General features: G+C 50.0%; 1 protein-coding gene across 1 annotated transcript in view; it reads left to right on the forward strand.

Moving 5' to 3' along the window:
• Positions 1–522: 522 nt before the first annotated feature.
• Positions 523–20,105, forward strand: part of PMP22 (peripheral myelin protein 22) — a 28,145-nt gene continuing 8,562 nt past the window's right edge. The window contains exons 1-4 of the mRNA XM_054571213.1: positions 523–695; positions 2,397–2,508; positions 3,801–3,900; positions 19,486–19,626. Coding sequence (XP_054427188.1) covers positions 2,431–2,508; positions 3,801–3,900; positions 19,486–19,626 — 319 coding nt within the window. The 5' untranslated portion in view covers positions 523–695; positions 2,397–2,430. The remainder of the gene's footprint in view (positions 696–2,396; positions 2,509–3,800; positions 3,901–19,485; positions 19,627–20,105) is intronic.

Here is a 20,105-nt window from a genome sequence, read left to right on the forward strand (position 1 = left end):
AGGGCCTGCGTGCAGACACCGATAGCATGCAGATGTGCCCAGCTAAGACGACAGGGCAGGCCGGGTGGGCCAGGACCAGAGGGGTTCGGGACATCTTCCAGCCTTCATGTCAGTGCCCCGCATCCCCCCCCGCCTTAGAAGAGGAATCCAGCCGCAGTCCCCAAGGGAACTCAGTCCACGTGAGCCCCCCCAGAAGCCCAGCGCTGGGCACCCGCGGGGGCAAACTCTGGCTAGCTTTTCCCACGCGGGCCGAGGTGGCGGAGGGACCAGTTCATTGGTCAATACTTGGTTTCCATGAACTCGGCGGAGGAGCGAGTGGGAGTGGAGGTGAGAAAACTCAGCTGCCTCCTAGTTTCTAGTAAAAGTCCCAGTGGTTTTGCAGAGATCAACTTTCTCCTGCGGCGCATTGAAGACCAAGTAACTGTCTCCTGCCCCCACCCGCCGCTTTCTGCCCTTTCTCCTCCCTGAGTCCCGCCCTCCTGCACACGCTGACCCAGGGACACACCCTATTGCAGCGACGCAGACAGGGCGTTGTTCCCGTTAAAGGGGATCGCCAGGAGCCTCCCTCAGGCCCCTCGCTTTGCGATCGCAGCCCCGCAGCGCAGCTGTCTTTGGAGACGCCAGCAGCTTAGAGGACGCGTCGAGTTTGTGCCTGAGGCCACTCTGAGGATCGGGGACAGCTATCCCTTTGGGCTGTAAGTGCTTCGGTAGGGAAAGTGGAGGCGATGGGGGAGAAACGTGGGCATCTTCTGTCGATGGTGCCAGAAAGCGCGGAGCAGGCGCAGGCTTGAGGCTGGCCAGGTCTCCTAGCTTTCTGCGCCGGGCGCGGGCAGACAGACCACGGTCTGCCCCGTACGGCTCCAGCGGGGTTTGTAGGGATCCAGAAGGGGGTGCCGTGCGGTCTGTAAAACGTGAGGGGCGCGGGTCAGAACACCGGGCAGGGGCGGACCGGTTTTCGCCGCGCTGGGATGGGAGCCGCTCAGGGACTCAGCCGCAAACGCGGGCCTGCCATAGCTCTCCCGCGGGTACAGCAGTTCCCCACTTTCCAGCTACACGCCCGACCATCCTCCTCTCGCCCCGCCCGGGCACCAGGAGCCACTGGACTTCATTTAAACCTGGGAGACATCAGAAAACTGTGCTTATCTCTTCTTGTACATTCCTGGATTTCTTTGAATGTGTTGCTTGTGGAGGGGAGCGAAGGGGCCTGGGACTGGGTACTTTAAAAACCGACTTATGAAACGTCTCCTTGGCCCAAGACTCCATCCTGAAATGGTCCCCAAAGATGCAGCCAGTCTCTCATCTGCACACACCCTCCAACAGGCCATCCCGGCCTTCAGTTCCCCCGAGGTCTGGAAAATGAGGGGCGAGGGCCGCACAGCCGCGGATCGAAGATGTCCTGCAGACAGTGGCCCTGCTGTGCTCCTGGGACTCAACCCTTCGCCCTCCGCCTCTCCTTCCCACCGAACATTTGCTCCGCTCCATCCACATGGGCGGCTTACTTCACGAGACACCCTTCAGGGCTTAAAACGGGAAAGATACAATTGGTTTTTTCAGGAAAGAGTTCCCAGCCCCAGGTCTGCCGGACCGGGTAGCATCCCGGCTCCGCGCGCAGCGGGCTCCCTGGGGCCTCGGGGGTAAACTTGGGGCGGGCCGGGAGTGGTGTCCCCGCCCACGGGGGCTACCCGGGGCCGCGCGGGCGGGGCGGGGGGGTGGGCGGGAAGCGCAGGGTCCTAGTACCTCTCTCTGGCCACGCTTCCCTCCCCGCACGGCCCTGCGCCCTCTCCGAAGCCTCCAGCGGCTCTCGCTGGCTGAGCTGGGGCCAGGACGTCTCCCCGGCGCTGGCAGAACTGAGTGGAAACTTGGAGACTCACGGAATGCGGAGCGCGCGGGGATCTGGGAAACCAACTCCCTGCGGCGCGCTCTCCCTTCGAGTCTGCCCGCCCCAGGCGTCCCCCGGCCTCGCGCAGACATCTGGGCGCCTAGCCCCTGGCCCCCACCTTCACTCCGTGAGGGAACGTGCGCTCTGTCCCCTTCCCCAAGTTGGGCTGTCCCGGGGAAGCGCCCGGGGTGGGTGGAGGCGGGCTGTGGCCTCTGCTCGTCATTCTGGAAAAACCTCTCCTCTTGGACTGACTGACCACATTTTTTTTTTTCTCCCCAAAGCAAAAGTTGTTCTGTCGCAGAGGGACCACCCCCTCCAACACCCTCCCGCCCCGCAGTGCTGGGCGGGCATCCTGCGGTCCGCGGCTGCCCCCTCTCGGCCAGCCGTGGGAGGCGGGCGGGCGGGCGCGGCGCCAGGTCCGGGGAGCGCAGGGACCTCCCTCCGCACTGCCCCACTCCCTCCCTCGCTTGGGCCAGTCGGTTCGGCCTCACGTCCCGCTTTGGCTCTCTCCCCGCAGGCAGAAACTCCACTGAGCAGAACTTGCCGTCAAAATGCTCCTCCTGTTGCTGAGTATCATTGTCCTCCACGTCGCCGTGCTGGTGCTGCTGTTCGTCTCCACCATCGTCAGTGTGAGTGCCCGGGGGGCGCGGGGGCGCGGGGCGCCCCGGGGCTCACCCAATGCTGGGGCCTCCGGAGGCCCGATCCCACCTGAGGCCCGGTCCCCAGGTGCCCCTCAGGCCCCCTCTAGCTCAGGACGGCGCGGTTATTTGCAGACGAGAAGCCTCAGATGTCCCAGGGCGTTTTGCAGTTTCTGGCAATCTGCGCCTTTTCAGTTGTTTTGAGAAAACTAGAGCAGATGAAGGGGTAGGAAGGAAGCAGTCCCTGGACTGCGTTAGCGGCCCAGGCCTCTCTTTAGGGCCAGTGATTTCGGTGGAGGTCCAAGCCTCCTAGACCTTTACTTGGTAAAGTTGTTTAGCATTTTTCCTTGATGCAAGTTTGTTGAGGAAGAGGAGTATTTAGGAAGTTTTGCTTTTTTTTCCAAATGGCATGGGTCCGATGGGCGGCTTAGTCCACAAAACGCCCTTCAAGGACTTAAAGTTGGGATGTTAAAATCGGCTTTTTCAGAAAAGACTTCACATTCCCCGGTCTGCTTCATGATGTGGACGCAGCACCTTCTGAGTCACGTCCCCAGTGCGTGGACAGGCCGAGGGGGGAACCCGAGTGACAGAGCCATCGGCGTCCCATCGATTAGACGCTCAACGTGTTTTCTGGGCTGTGAAGATGGGCACAGCCCTGGGCAGCCGGGTGCTGCGGCTCTGACTTCTCAGCCCGAGGCAGACCCCAGGCGTGATATTCTTGCCTGTGTCAAAGGTTGAGAGATCATGTGGTCTGTGAAAAATAATTATGTCCGGGATTGGTGAATTTTATAAGAATCCAGGTTTATCATTTATAAGCATTTAACATTTTAATTGTGCCTGATAATCTTCTCAGATCAGTGGGGATGATCAATGAGGAAGTAGGCTCCCAGAGGGGGTGGGCGGGGAGCGACACCCAGGAGATCCAGGGAGTGGGCCGGCTTGAGCGTGGGGGCCCGGGCGGCTCCCTCTATTACAGGGCACACCTCCACGCACAATAGGAACGCATGTGTGTGTGTCTTTGTGTGTGTGGTAGTTTTCCACCTACAAAGTGCTTTTTACTTGCCCAAACTGGCCTCCTCCTCAACACAAGGTCTGAGCCAGACCAGCACCTCTCTCCTTTCTCCAGCGTGATCGTGGCCTCTGGCTGGGCAGCCCTGGGCAGGGCAGGGGCGGGCCGGGCGGACAGGTGGATGAGGCTGCTCTTGGCGTTCCCCTGGGCTTCTCCCTCCCCTTCCAGTCCCTCCTCACTGCTCAGCTGATGTCGAATGTCCGGTTCTTCCCAGGAATGGATCGTGGGCAATGGGCATGCGACCGACCTCTGGCAGAACTGTAGCACTTCTTCCTCGGGCAGCGTCCGCCATTGTTTCTCCTCTTCAGCGAACGGTGAGACTGGCCCTTTGCTCCACAAGCTTGTCCTTCTCTATCTGCAGCATGTTTCTTAGCCCAGAGCTGGAAGCCCTTGTTTTTGGAAGACGTAAGCTTGAAAGCTGTTGCTGGTGTTGGGTGGAATGTGTCTGGGGCCATGAATTAAGACAAAAGGAGAGGGGGTGGTAGGTTCACTGGATAAGCTAAGATCCTGGGTAGGATTCTACATTCTCAGTACCTACAGGATGCCCTTGAGCTCCCTCTCATCGCTTAGGACAGTACTTCTTGTGAGTCAAGACATGTGGACACAGATAAATAGTAAAGGAGTCATAATGGCAAAAACTGGGGTAACCCCTTGGCACTTTGGTTTGGTGGCTGTCTCGCTGCAGAAATGTCCTTCCTCTTCCTGCTGTAATGACAGTGGGGCTGTCCCAAGAAGAGTTGGGCCAGCGTTGGTCCCCCAGGTACCAAACTGCCTCTCCAGGTCTTAGACTCAGTGATGCCATTTAGTAGCAAAACCTTTGAGTGTTTCCTCGTGCCAGATGGGGACTTGAAGCTATTTGCAAAACCCTCCTTTGGACCGGCAGGGTCCTCTCTTCAGAAGACTGTGCTCCTCCTCTGTCCTCAGCATCATTGCCTGGGAGATATTGGAAACCAGGCTCACTTGGGTTTAAGTAAAGGGCTAATTGGCAGTGGGAGGACCTGCTAGATCCCTCCGGCTCTCGGAGAGGAAGGAGTGCTCGGCCCTTGCGACGGGACAGAACAAGCGGAGGTGAATAGGATGCGTTCTTTTTGGCGGCTGGGCGATGGTCAGTGGTAACGTGGATTCTTGAAGGAGCCTCAGTGCTTGGTGTTGAGGGCTCGGGGGGCCTGGCTCGGCATGCGCCTGGGTTCCAAGGGAAGTGTCCTCGGCCCGGAGAGGGCAGTAGGTATAGGTATGACAGTGCTTGGCTGACCTCACGGGTTTAAAAGACTGAGAGCCTGCAGGTTTCGATATGGCTGCAGTGACTCATAAATCCAATATTTCTGTCGAAGGCGTTATACCCAAAGGAAGAAACCAGTTTAGATCCAGCTCCTCAAAGCAGGCAGTGAAGGAGCCCTTCGTTCTGGCTTCGCACCATCCAGTGTCTTTGCTGGGCTTTGCCTCTTGTGGGCGTCACACCTACCAGCACCTAAGACATCTCGAATCTCAGCATGAAGGTGCTGAATTAGTTACTTGGTAGTTTATATGGAGAGAATAGGCAAGGAGTAGAAAACCCACTTTATGTTTCCACTTTCTGGGGCAGGGGAAGAAAAGCAAGGCCCAGTGCTTACTGAAGCAAGCAGTCCCTCATCTTTTATCGAAGTGTGTGAAGGCTATTGCATTAAACCATCCTACAGGTTGCATAGTGGGGTTGCACGGTGAGTTGCAAGTAATTACTCATGAGGGCCTGAGAATCTGAGATAGTACTGCTTGTCCCCAAAGCCACAGTATCCGGTGTCTCCCCCTTCAGGGTCAGCTGAAATGTCCTGAAAACGCAAACGGGAGTCTACTCACCCGCTACTGACACCTGGTGGTTACAAGTGGTGACTCGGTCTGGAAAGCAGGCTTTCCCTGAGGCCAAGCCCTGTCCACCAGCAGTTCCCAAGTGGCATGTGGCCATGCGGGGTTGGCATGGAATCCTGGACACTTCGGCCTGGAAGGAGGCAGATCAGGCAGGCATGTTGAAACCCAGCTGGGTTTCGACAGAAATGAGGTGGCGGAGGAGCAGCTATGTAAACCACACTCACACCGTCTGCAGGAAGGAAAGCAGAATTTGCCTCGTGGCCTATTATTGGCCTGCGTTCCACATCTGCAGTTTTCAATACCATTCTTCTGCGCTAGAAGCAGATCTCAGAGAGGCACTCATGTTATTCAGTCAGAAAGCTTATCTCTCAACTGGCTCTTTATATACCAGATGCATCTGAATAGGGTTTGTTTATGATGACTTTGGGGTTTCTAGCGTGGTTACTTTCTGTGGGGGTCCTGGAGTGTGGGTTCTCCTCACCCGTGTTCTCAGGGCATTTTGAGGGAATCTGGACACACCCTCAGACAGACTGGTGTTTGGACCTGGGCTCATGTACTAAATTAGAAGTTTCCATTTCAGCGTCCCGAGTAGTCATTATCTGTGATGACGTCTTGCTGATGTTGATGGGTCAGCATGTGTTACAAACTTTGGCTCTGATGGGGCTGAATCCTCTGGGCCTTTGTTGCCTTTTTGATTGGGTTTAACAATTTCCGTGGCCAACAATAAGGTGAAAAGAATGTGTAACTTTAAAAAATTAGACTGTCTTTATAAATTAACTCTATCAATTGCAAACCATTTACCTTGGTCTTAATTTGCACTTGCAATATTTGGAACATGCTTTTTATGTTATTTAAATCAAAAGTAATTTGTTACTGATATGATTTATGCAGAATATGTTGCAAGTGTGTTCTGTGCAAATACATCGGTTTACATGGCTTGTTATTTTCTCTGATGGGCTCATTGTGTGGAGCCAGGGCGCTGCGCCTCTCTGGGGGTTGCCATTCACTTTGTTTTTTATATGAATGGCGCCCCTTGCCAGGTTAACGGTATGGCAGTCAAACACCTATGTGATATTGTTGGAGGGAAGCGTACCAGCTCTTTCCCCCAAGTTGCCTCTTTATTAGAAGTGGTTTTAGATTTCTTACAAACTGCCCTCCACTCTGCCTGCTTTTCCGTATTTAGACTTTATTTACAGACTTTCTGCCCCCATCCGGATCCTGGCTGCAGGTAGAGGTGAAAGAGGTTTCCTGGGGGCACATGCATGGCGACCTTGCATGGCATGCCTCTGGCGTCCAGGGAATCGAAGGATCTAGGAAACGGGCACTTTGCCTTTGACGGTCCTGAGCCTGTAGGGGCCGTCAGGAGGTGCATGGAGAGGATGAATCACTGTGAAGGCAGCTTAGGCCAGATGCCCAAGGAGGGGGCAGGCAGGCAGTGCCAGAGTTCAGGGAGGAAGTGGAGGGAAGTCTTGCGTGGGAGGCGGAATTTGATCCATCCTCCAAAGCATGGGCAGGGTAAATAAATACAGGCAGAGAGGAGGATATTCCCTGTCGAGGCAATGGCGTGCCCTAAAACAAGGGGAAAGCAACACAGGGGACGTGATTAGCCAGCTGGCTAGTGTTCCTGTTAGGATTAGGATTCATTGCATACAACAGAGCATCCTTGAATGACAGTTGTTTAAATAAGATAGTTTATTTCTCTCTCTTTTAAAAGAAGTCTGGAAGGAGGCAATCCTCAGAGAGTGAGACAGTTTCATGAAGCTGTCAGGTACTTTCTCGCATATTTCTTTGCCATCTCTTGAGTTTGGCCCTCATCCTCGTGGACCTAAAGGCTGTCAGAGCTCCAGCCATTTCATCTATGCGTCAAGCAATAGGGTGAAGAGAGGAGGAGGAGGAGGCACCCCTTCCCTTTTAATGAAACATGTCCAGATGGACCACACACTTGTTTCTGTCTCATACTGGAACTTAGTCACACAGCCACACCTAGTTACCAGGGAGGCTGAGAATGCAGTTGTCTGTCCTTGTGAGAGGCATGGCTTCTCAATTCATACAATTCGTACCAAATTCACCCTTTGACAGTTCCTCGTCCCGTAGCGAATGCCGCTGCACCGGCCAGCAAGCCCTCCTCGACGTGCCCCCTCTCCTTTCTCAGAGTCGCCGCAGGCCCGTCTTCATCTCGTGCCGGTCGTCAGAGCGACTGCGCAGCCTGCTAACTCCTAGCCTGCGTGCTCCTTTGTAACTCATTTTTCATATTGAATCCACGGTGATATTTTAAAAAAATCCAAACCTAATCCTATTACTCTTGAACTAAAACCTTTCAGACAGCCCTTATGGGTCTTAATCTTCAGATGAAAATCTTTACCAAGGCCTATAGAGATCTACCTGAATGATGTCTTCCTGTTTCCCATGAAATCGCATCTTCCCTCTCTCCTCCCTTTCATCTTGGAATTTCAGCCTTCTCTTAGTTCCTTGACTGTGAACTTCCTGCCTCCGGATTCCCTCTCTTCCTCTGTTCTTTCACTCAGAACTATTCACTGAACACCTTCCAAGTACCAGACACCATTATAGACACTGAGGATACAAGAGTGAGTAAGGGCTTCTATTTTCCTGGGTGAAACTGTCAATAAACATGGGTAACTTGGAGCACTGATAGGAGCTAAAAAGAGAATAAAACAGGGTAATGTGATAAAGAGGGACTGGGGTGCGGCTGGGAGGGAGGCGTCTTGGAAGAGTGACTCCCGGAGATCAGAAGTTGGCCATCGGAGCCCCTCAGAGACGGTCCAGGCCGAGGGACCACCCAGGGCAAGGTCCCTGGGGAGGGACGGCGCCTGGCTGAGCTGAGGAGCCGAGGGCAGGCTGGGATCGTGGGGGCAGAGAGCAAGGGGTGGTGTAGAGGGCCAGCCCTGAGGGCCTTCTAGACCCCAGTGAGGAGTTTGGTGCATATGGATTTCATTTGACCTGCTCCGTCTTATATGTATCTCTTAACTCTCTGTTTTATTCCAAGTTAGAATAACAGTCCAGAGCACTTATAAGGCAGAATATATGAGAAATCTTACAAGGCAGAATCACACCAAGATAGTTCCCGTGATTATCCTAGTCGTGGATTCTTGGCACTTTGGTTGTGTTCTTCTGCTGCCTTACTCATTTTCCCTGTTGAGATCTTTTCACAACCAGAAAATAGTTATGAGCAGTAGTTTAGGTTAGGAGGAGAGTACTGAGTATCAGGTAGGTTCTGTCCGCCTTGGCTGAGGAAGCGGAGTGTCAGGGCCTGGCAGGTGGGGCTCAGCTGGTAGCATCCTCAGTGGACGTCCCTCCAGACACAGGCGAGGCCAGTCGCTGGAGCCTCGGTTTCAAACTAATAAGGTCTGAGTGGCTCTGGCTGAGATCAGGGGGCGCACCAAGCCTCCTCCCCAAGTCCTGAAGGAAAGAGCCCACCTTCCTTGGGTCCCTACACCACGGGCGAGGTTAAAATTTACTGCCCCAGACGTTAGCAAAATATTTGCCTTGCATCGAGCGAACTAATGCTTTTTGTTCTGAAATCTCAGAATTATCCAAATTTTAAGTCCCAGTGTACACAAGTACTCTCCCACTCCGTATTTTATCTGTGTGGATGTGGTATGTCTCAGAATGGTCAGGGACTGGAGTCCGGCTGCCGGCTGCTTGGAAGCCTGGAGCTGGAAGGCAGCCCTGGCCTTGGCCTGCCCCCCCGGCCTGGCCCTGGTCAGCTTCAGAGAATCAAAGGGAGGCAGGGCCCGGGCAGATTTTGTCTTCAATAAACCCCATCTCCTGTTCCCTGTCCCCACACACAAAGTCCTCTCTTGTCTTGGAAGGGAGTTGATCAACTTTTTCATACTGAGATATTAGGCACATAAAATGTATACATTCTTGAAGCACTTTCATTTTTGAAGAGGAGGCTTGTGCACAACACAAAACCATGAAGGAAAAATCTGGGCCTTCCTCCAGTCTGTCCCGGTCCTTTGCCTCCTCTTGTGTGTAGAGGCAGCGGCACGCCGGCGCCCCCAATTCCCAGCGGCAGCCGGCAGGCCTGCTCTGCCACAGGGGTGGGCTGGAGCTGGGTCCGAGGCCGGGAAGGGGGGCCCTCATTGCCAGTTCTTCCACCGTAAACAACAGTGATGAGCTCATGGCTGTCGGCAGGCTGGGGGCAGCTCGAGACCGATGCTTTGGATTGAAAATTAGGAAAAAAAAAAATCTTGCCTCTCTCAGGAGCCCCCAACTCCAGCACACAGGGGTCACCTGTTGTGTGTGTCTCCCGTAATTCGAAATTTATCTTGTTTGTCCCTCCAGTGCTGTGGTCATTCCATCGAGGGCAGAGACCATTTCCTCCTGTGCGGCTCAGCTCCTGGTCAGGTTTTAGAAAACACGGGAGGCCCTCTGCACTTATGGGTTATGTTTTGCAACTTAAAGTCCCTGTGGCTCCATGGGCCAACCCACAATCTCTGCCCAAGTAACTGCTCTTGATTTCACAGGCCCTTGTGGCCGGTGACAGAGGTGCAGAGGTGGAACGTGGTATCCTAGGCTGATATTTCCACCGTTTGACTTTCTCATCCAATCCTGCAGCCAGAAGCTAACTCGGTGTGCTCATTCAGACCTGTGCCTGAGCCAGAAGGCCTTTGAAGCTCACAGACTTTGCTTTTTAAAAAAAAATTTTAATTGTATTCCTAGGATTTCACTGGAGTTGAGAAAGCACCCCTTGTGTGATTTCAGAAGCAGGGAATGGTGGTGATGTGGCCTAAGGTGGTAGGTGTCAGTTTTCAGTGAGAAGGATGTCTGACAGGAAACCTCTGATGTTCAGTTATTGACACGCACGTGGACTCCCAACGCAGGCAGCGACCTGGGAGGTCTTCAGATCCATCCCTGTGCCCTATCCCGTCCAGCTTTAGACCCCTCTGCTGTATGCCTACCACGTGTTCATCCTACCAGGGCTGGAGAACTCATTACCTTTCAAGAGAGCCCTTTTCATTCAAAGAGCCAACAATGTGGTCTATTCATTTATTCTTCAAATTGGGCACACAGAGCTGAAAGACTCTCTTCTTGTGGAGCTCAGTTACTTGGGGGAGAATGAGAATATACAAAATAAGTAATATGGATGGTAGATAGTGTTCCCCAGGACACTAGTAGGGTGACGGAATAGAAAGTCGCCCCTGGGAAGAGAGCCGCCGGTCTCTCCCTTCCATGGTCACATGGATCGAGACTTAAAAGACAGAGACGGGCCAGTCATGTGAGGAGGCACAGGACGAAGACTGCAGGGGTGATGGAAAGGGCCGAGGCCATGAGGCAGGAGAGAGCTGGTGTGTCCCCGGGGCAGGGACCGGGGCAGGGCGACTGCTGGCTGCGGGGGGCACCTGGAGAGGGGGGGGGTGATTGCAAGGGCCCCACAGGCTATGGTGCTGAGAGGCACAATTGGGACGCCACTGAAGGGTTTTAAGCAGAAGAGGGGCATGATTTGGTTTGTGTTTTGAAAGCTTATTCTGGCCATTATGTTGAGAGTGTGGAATGTGAGCAAAGCTCTTGGATTTAGACATTTGCAGCTCGAGGCAGAGGTCTGGGCTGGAAGTTCAGATATGGGAGCCCCGTGTCTATACAGAGGGTGTTTCATGTCATGGTGCTGAAGAAAATGAGTAGGTGAGCACCTGAGAGGAGAGAGCGGGATGAAGGGAGTAGGGTCCAGAGCAGAGTCTTGTGCTACTCCGGGGGGTCACGGGGTACAGGAAGGGGTGAGCAGATGAGGTCCGGAAGTAGTGGCCAGTGATGTGGCTGGAATTCCGTGAGATGTTGTCAGTTCAGAGGTGACATTGTTCAACCCAGTCTGTCCCCTCTTTCGTCCAGCCGTTTCTGGTTGTCTCTGTTCATGCCTGATGCACTAGACTGCGGCTTTACCTGGTTGAGTGGCTTGTCCTTAATGAGTTTATATCTCTTTAGTGTCCCTGCACTATTTCTTCAAATATGTGGAGACTCCAGTTTTATCTTCCGGAGGTCTTCCTTTCTCTAGATGACGCCTTCTTCTTGAGCGGCTCTCCTGAAGGCCGGCCGTGCAGAACTTGCCTCTAGAAGGCAGGCAGGAGCATCCCCCGCCCCTGGCCCTCTGAAGTCTGTGCGGTGGTCCGCTTGGCAAGTTGATGGGCAGGGGATAGGGGAATCTCTTTCCCTTTGCCAAAGCTTTTTCCCTCCCCACTCCCTGTCTTTTGTGGATTCTAAGCGTAAAGGAAGTCAGTAGCATCTTTTAATTTATTAGTTTTTAGACATATTGTTGAACTCAGTACCCACATGGTGTGTTGTAGTGGGAAATCCAGTAGACTGGGCCTCAGAAGTCTTTGGTTCCCCCCCCGGGGCTGCCTCTGATAAAGCTGGGAAACTTGGGCAGGGATGCTAGTAGCCTTAAAGAGTGGGCCTGGAGGTAGGACCTGGAGTTGGTGCCCAGCGTCACACAGGCCCCGGGCCCTCTTCGCATTCAGGATGTAGTTGTGACATGCAGGGATCCTGAGTGGAGGCAGCTGTTGAGCTGGGCCTTGGAAATTGAGCAGAGCTGAGCCATGGGGAGGAGAGAAGGGCGTTTGTTTTGCTTGGGGAGGGACATGTCTGGGGTTTACTGGGACTGGTTGGTGGGGGCTGTATTGATTCTAGCTCTTAATTTACATGATGGTTGTCCTTGTTAATATTTTAGGAATAAAAAGGAGAGGGGGCTTCAAGATTTTTGGCTTTCGAAGGCATTCTCCATATGGAAGCCAAAAATCTTGAAAACATCCCATAATCCTCTGTACATTCTGCATTAGTACAACCTGTCATTGGGCAATTAAGTGTCTTTCTCGTCTTCACTGTCATTTTCTGTGGCCAAACCCAGCATTTCCAAGTGAGCTATTCTTTAAAAAAAAAAAAAAAAAAAATTCCGATAAATTTAAAAGTTAAGCAGGCTTCCGCCTCCCCCACCCCCACCCAGTGGCAAAACTGCATTACTCTTTCATTGTTCATTGTGATATCCAAAGAGAGAGGTTAAAATACTTGACCATAGAACTCACTCCCTCTCTTTCTTTTTTATTTAATCAACTGGTGGGGTAAGTCTTCTACCAATAGTTCTTTGGGAAGCACAACCTAACCTGATCTTTCTGTTACTGTAGGGTTTTCTAACCAGGGCATAAGAGAAGCCTTAATTTTCAGGTAACTTCAGGTACCTCAGTGGCTAGATTATATTTCCTTTTCAAATTCAAGGACTAGTTAGCATAACAAGACTGTGGGTGTCAAATCACAAGTACAAATCAGACTCTGAAAGACTAGTTCCGGTACCTCCCAGGAAGCCTCTTAACTCAGAGTGCAGTTAATTGAATGATTGTATCAGGTTTAGCCGAGACACCCGGACACCAAGATTCCTCCCACCTGCTGGGCACTTGTGTTCAGTAGCGGCCAGCCGGCCATTGGTTCTGCCCTAGTTCAAACGCCTTTCATGGCGATGTGTTGACAGAGCCTCTCACGTGGCTTTCCTATCACTGTGAGCTCCGGGGCCATGCCTGTGGGCTGAAGGCACACCTGTAGCTTTCCGTGAGTGCTGGCATTCCTCAAGGGCCCCAGCAAAGCTGGCTTGAGACCTGAATCCTATTTCAAAGCTGGCAGCTGGTCTGGACGGGGAGGAAGCTGCAGTGCTGGGGGAGGACCATGCTGGGCCCTGCACATGTTCCAGTTGGTGGGCGAAGCCAAGTGCAGAGGCCGCATTGTTCAGGGTGGAGGCCTCTCGGCGAGCCAGCTATGTCTGGAATGACATTCCCACTGAGAAGTAAGGAAAATGGGGATCTGTGGGAGGGCGGTGGGTGGGGAGGGTGAGGGTAGGAGCCAAGCCTGGTGAGTCATATGCTTTTGAGGGCAGCCCTGCATTGTGCGCACACGCAGCGCTGCCTCTTGCGGTCGGGTTCGTCCCCTCTGATGGCCTCTCTCCTCAGGGCTTGTTCCTCCCATGACCCTTCAACTTTTGTTCTGACTGTTCTGTAACCGACCTTTCTTTGCCTTTTAAGAAAACCTATTCTCTTAATTGAGTCAGAAAGCTTTCATGAATTGACCAGAATGGGACTCGAGGAGGGTTAAGAGCAAGGGGGGCGGGGGCAGGTGGCTCCATGCTGGTGAGGAAAGACGCAGAAGGACCTGTGGTGCATTTAAAAGTGCCTCATATTTTCTGGCTCCTTAACATACTAGATTGGAGGCCCCAGGCTAAGAATACCGGTGAGGGGGCAGATGTATTTCCTTCATTGCGCAGTTGCCAGCAGCAGGACTCTGACCTTGACGTGAGCTTGGATCCTCGTGCCACGCAGCCTTGCCCTTATCCACGGGGAGCCGGGTCTGCCTGCAGCCAAGGCCGTGTCCAGAAGCTGGTAGCAGCCCTTTCGCCTGACACTCTCGTTCAAACAGGAGGTCCTCAAAAAGTTGTAGGGCTTTTCATTCCTGTGCTCGGCATAGAGGCTGGAGACTAAAACACTGCCCTGAGCGAGGCCTGGAGGAGGACTGTGGGAACTCGCCGAGGCCCCGCTGGCTGGGTAACTGCAAACTTGCCCCTGGGGCTTGGATGGTTGGACTCACCTTAGGTTTGCTCTGTATCAAGCAGGTTTGAAATTGACAGCATCTCCATTGCATCTCCCTCTAATAATTATTTTCTGTACACCTGATTGGTTGGGCGATAGCAGAGCGTGGTCGATTGTAGCCTGCAGCCCGATATTATAAATAAGTTTCCATTAAATGAATGGACCACACCCACCATTTACATACAAGGCAATTTTGTGCTAAAATGACAAAATTGAGTTGATGCCCAGAGACCATGTGACCTGCCAAGCCTAAAATATTTACAATCTGACTCTTCACAGATAATTTGCCCAACCCTGTGCTGAAGATTAGATATGAATTGATGTAAAAGTTATACCAAAATACTTTTGGGATTCTGGTTGGTGCCCTAATAATATGGCTTCTGTAAGCACGGTGGCCCCCATTCTTCCATCACTTGGAGTGGCCCACAGGGAGATGCCCCGAAAGCCATACCCTGGGACAGCCATTAAATGCTGTTTGCCCTGCCCCTCAACACCAGCCATTCCAATACGACCCATCAACAGATCTCTCATAACAGCTCTTCTATCTGATCGTGACAACCACCCTGTGACATAGTATCTCATGTTAGAGAAGAGGAGGTCCAGGCCAGAAACACAGTACGTGGCGAGTTAAAAAGGGGGTCAGCACAACTAGGTAGCAGAGGCAGCCTGGCCTGTTCTAACTGGAGCCCGTGACCTGGGATCAAACACCTGCCACACCTGGGGCGTGAGATGCCTGCTGTTTATTTCCGCCCGCCTGGGTCTAGTCCAGCTCCAATGCACGATTCTGGAGCTGGAGCAGTGTCCTCTGAACCTCAGCGTTTCCTGGGACCTCATGGGCTTCCCTTTGGAACAACGCCAACTGGGCTTTTGACTGTTCAGCCAGCCATTTGGGGCTGGACTGCCAGCTGCTTCCCCCTGGCTCACCCTGCTTTTCCCTCTCTGCCCTGCATAGCTTCTGAATGGACAGAGTTCAGGGAAGGAAGAGCCCTCTGTTCTTCGTACGTGGAACCCCGTCCTGCCCGAGTTCCAGTAGCTCACTGGGTTTTGGAACCCTAACTTATTGTTGACTGCCATGTCTTCTTTACCTTGTAATCTTTTAAATTGACTTTAATTGTTTAAGTAAGAAATGAAAATATTCTCCTTATTAAAAATAAATCAAATGATATAGATCAAAGGAAAGGCCTTCTGAACCAAACTCTCTTTCATTCCAGTTCCAGTTGCTGGGGGTGGCCTTTGATGTTAGTGTAGTGTGGCACTGGCTCTTTTTTGAATAAACGCACACGTTCATGCATGTGTATGTGTATATTCACATAGAGCTATTTGGTGTGTGTTTACATAATGGCATCATGTTGTGTGTATACCTTCCTCTTTTCATTGTCTTGGAGATCTTTCAAACATTTTTCATGTTCTAACTCATGATTTTTTAACTACCGTAGGGATATACCCTAATTTATTTTCACTTATAGGAATGATATTACAGTGAACATCCTTATTCATTTCTCTTTGAGTTTATGTGTAAGTATTTATCCAAAATATAGATATTAAATTGTGGAATCATGTTATAGGAGTTCAAAAACTTGAGTATATTCTGTCAACTTGCTGGTTTCAAAAAGATGATTATATTATTATTTCTGTGAATAGCGTATAGAGGTATCTATCACACATGAACTCTGTTGATATCAATTTTTGGGTTTGTTTTTTTTTTGGTCAGTGTGGTAGATAAACATTGATATCACACTCCTCGTGGATTGTACGTGCATTTTCCTGGTTACTAGTGAGGCTGAGTATATTTAAGTATTTCTGTTGGTTATTCGTATTTCTCCTTTGTGAATCACATGTCTATATGGCTTTTTAATTCTACACTTAACTTTTTGATACATCTGGAATTGAATTTTGTGAATGATGTGAGCTAGATCTAATTTTATTTTTTGACAAGTAGATCACCAAAACCACTTATCTGTTTGTTGGGTTCTTTCCCGATGATTTATATGGTGTGTTTATTGTTTACTCGGATCACATGTATACTTCCAAAGTCTTCTTTCTGTCTCATTGTATTTTACTGTCATAACTAATATCACATTGTTTGAGTTGCTGAGATGTTACCATGTCAGTATAAGCTTTGTGTATCTATATGCTTGACATCTGGTGGGTGACGTCCTGCCTCATTGGTTATGTTTGTTTATTTGTCTGTTTTTGGTCTTTGCCATTGTATGGTTCAAATTTTTTCTTAGCTGTTATTGCTCATTGTATTTTAGATGAATTTTTAACACTTTTGTTAAGGTTTAGTTGCGATATTAATTAGGATAGCATTCAATTTCTAGATTACTTTGTAGAAAACTGGCATCTTCACAACTTTGAATGTTTCTATCTGGAAATATAGTCTATTTCTGTTTCTTTATCACTTTTCTTATGTACTTTAATAAAATTTATCTACTTCATTTTATTGATTTCCCCCCCAAGAAAAATTCAGATTCTTCAATCAATTATATTTTGCCCTATTTTATTAATCTCTGCTTCTGTTAGTATAAAGCTTATTAATTTTAGATTTAATTCTTCCTTTTCTAAGTTCTTCAGCTCAAAGCTTAGTCCCCCCGTTTATAGTGCTTCCTAGAGGAAGCCCTGTGGGTGCACCAGTTCCTCTGCTCCGGCGCCGCCCGCAGGTCCGATGAGTAGTGCCCTCAACATTGTTCTTCTCTGAAGACATTTTTACTCCTCATCTTGATTTCTTTGTCCAAGGCATTATCTGGAATACTGTTTTTAAATCCCCAAATTTATTTTGTCTAGTTCATTTTTGATTTCTACTTCCTGTTTGCTTTTAGTTGTGCCTATATTATGTCTGTTTTCTTTGAGATTTATGGAGCTTTTCTTGTGGCCTAAAACATAGTTTGTAAAACTGTCTCATGTATGATTGAAAATAATTTATAGTCCTTGTTATATGGACACAAATTTTCTATATGTCTATCAAATTGAATTAGTTAATTCTGTTATACAAATAACCTATATGCTACTATATTTGACCGACTTCATTTATCTGTTCTGAGGGGTATGCTAAAGTCTTCCAGTATGATTGTAACTTTATCAGTTTCTTCTCATACTTGTTTTTTGCTTTATCCTTTTTCCAGGCCATGTTACATGCATGAAGGTTTCTGACTATTATTTCTTCATGGTAAACTGGATCTTTCCTCACTATGAAATATCCCTCTTTGGCCACTTTTATCCTTTTCAATTTGAAGTCAGTTTTGTCTGATTCTATTATTAGTATACCTGCTTTCTTTTTGTTAATATTTACTTAGCGTCTCTTTTTAAAATCTTTGATTTTTTCTTGTTTGACATAGGTGTATCTCTTGTATGAGACTATAGATAAGAATTATGTAATTCAAGATGAAATTCTACATCATTTAATGAGTGACTTGAATCCAGTCACGTATATTGGGACTGATGATATCATTGGACTTACTGTCTTCATTTACATGTTTATTTATTGTGCTTAATGGTTGAAAACCTTCTTCAACTTGGGATCCCCAGAACCAACCAAAGGGCCTGGCTCCCAGCAGTAGGTGCTCAATCAATGCTCAATGAATGAACACCGCCTTAATCCTCTAATTCTGATCTGATCTGAGAAATAACTGTTGGCAAAATATCTCAGTTGTAGTGGGGTTGAGACTAAAGTTCCAACGATCGGTAAATGAAGTTTTGAGAAGGATTTAGTTGCATTATTTAATATAAAGGACTTTCTCTGTTCATGTAGATTTAACATATTGGATTTTGAGTTTTCTCTAAGTATGACAGTGGAGGTAAAGACTAAGGAAGTCCCGGTGGCGTCTGCACCAGCCAGGCTCCTGCTGCGGGCGCAAACGAAGGGCATTCCCCAGCCAGGCTGGGTCGCTCTTTGTTCCAGTCGTGGATTTGCATCTCAGATTTCTTTATGTTTCTAGTTTCATCCACTAGAGTGCTGGATAATTGGTTTATTTAAAGAAAAATAATATTATGGCAACATTAGCTTTATTGCAGACTGTTCTTCAAGGAGAACCACTTTTCTGGATACAGACAAACACATTTAATTAGAGATATATAAAAATGAAGTCAGGACGGCTCACAACTCATTAGACATCAGTGTCTTAACTGATGAAGAAATTGGAAAAATGTAAAAGAGCATATGTTTTGTCACAGTGAAAAGAACACGAGGCTGGAATCAAGGGCCTCCCGGCTTGGCTGGGCCCACTGGGCTCCTCCAGACATCCCTGAAGTCTCTTTCAGCACAAAGGAGCTGAGTTAGTTGATCTCCCATGTTTCTTCCAACTCTAAAATACTTCTACCCTGTGTCTGGGAAGTCTTATGTGACGCTCCAGTAAGAGCTCATCTAACCAGCACCTTGAAAATGCCCCCATGAGCTACCACTGGTAACTCAAACCAGCTTTACTGCATTCAGTTACGATTATAAGCCACTCCCATGTCACAGCTTTGAATGCTGTGCTGGGCGGCCATGGGTTTTTCTCTGAGCCATTGCATATCAGCCTGTTACTGCGCAGAGAGGATAAGACCCTGTGGCTCCTCCGCTGCTTTCCCTGTTTAGAGCAGTGCCCACCCCAGCACTCCTCTGGCACTTGGAAGAAAGGGCGCGGGTGACAGGTGGGCAAGGCCACGTGCCTCTCTCCTAAGCGGACGCGTAGGTTTCCCTCTGGAGTGCTGAACTCAGCCTGTGTCCTCTTCTCCTTCCTCGGGGAAGTGACGTCCTTTTGCAGTAGATAGCGAAGGGCAGTGTTCTCCTCCTTGCCAGAATTTCCGTTGGAGGCCTGGAGATTGGATCTAAGGCTGGAGGCTTCAGGGAAGGCGTGGAAGTGTGATCCGTAATCCCCGGGCGTGTGACTTGACTGAGCACACAGTGCTCTGTGCTGAGTTTAATGATGAAGATCAAGGTTGACCAATAAAAGACAGAACTTGGCTGAGCAAATGGATTTGCATAGCTCCTCTCCATCAGCATTTTCTTCCAATTGTCCACCATGTGCTCATCCTCATCCATCCCCAGGATACCTATATCTCTTTGGGGGACGCTCATATTTTGAACAGTGGTCTTAAACGATTCCTGTCATAAAATGAGTTCCAGGAGCCCTTCAAAAACCTCTGAGGGCAAGAAGAGAGAAGGCAGGGGGTGGGCTCAGACCCTCTTTAATAGATACATATATGTGTAAGTAAAACACTTGGCAAAAAGACTGGAAGTCAATTCGATATATTTTAATTTGAGTTTAACTGCTAGTGATATTACTATAGGTATTTCCTTACAGCCCTTTCTTAAAATGTCCACAACTGACTTTTAAAAGTACAAAAGTGAATTGTCTGATTTTGCTCATAAAAGAGGACTTGTGCTGCCTGGCAGGGCTGTGGCCCTCCAGGGCCATGGGGCACCAGGCCCGTGCTCCTTGTGACAGCCCTGCCCTGGCCATGGCCGGCTTGTCCTAACCCAGTGTCTCTTCCCTCCAGAATGGCTGCAGTCTGTCCAGGCCACCATGATCCTGTCCGTCATCTTCAGTGTCCTGTCCCTGTTCCTGTTCTTCTGCCAGCTCTTCACCCTCACCAAGGGGGGCCGCTTTTACCTCACTGGAATCTTCCAAATCCTTGCTGGTAAGTGGGGACGATAGAGTTCACCTGGAAGCTGGGCCTGTCCAAGGCTGCGGAATGATCGGTCAGTAGAAGGACGTGGCCCCAGAATGATTGGCTTTCCTGGGTCTGCCTACTGGATGGTTTTCATAAAGTGCAGGGATGTGTGTGCATGTGTGCATATACCTTAGGATTTGGGAACAAACCACTTCTTCGTGGAAAGATGTACACAGGAAATGGGCTGGGGCTCGGGGAAGAAGGTCCCTAACTAAGCCAGACCTACCACCAGGAAGGAAGCCACAGTCTGGACACATAATCGGAGGTAAATGCTGAGGTTATCAGTTCAGCAGAGGCCAGGCTCGAGGATGGAGTCTTGCGCAGCACGTTACTGGCTCAGTGTAGAAAATGGCCCGATGTGCTGCTGAGAGCGGCCGAGGTTGTCCTCAGCACGTGTCTCTCACTTAACCGGCGCTGGAGCCACACTGAAAACTCGTACTCTCTTT

Source organism: Pteronotus mesoamericanus, unplaced genomic scaffold, assembly GCF_021234165.1.
Source record: "Pteronotus mesoamericanus isolate MK-2021 breed Mesoamerican mustached bat unplaced genomic scaffold, CSHL_Meso_final contig_22, whole genome shotgun sequence".
NCBI classification, from domain to species: domain Eukaryota; kingdom Metazoa; phylum Chordata; class Mammalia; order Chiroptera; family Mormoopidae; genus Pteronotus; species Pteronotus mesoamericanus.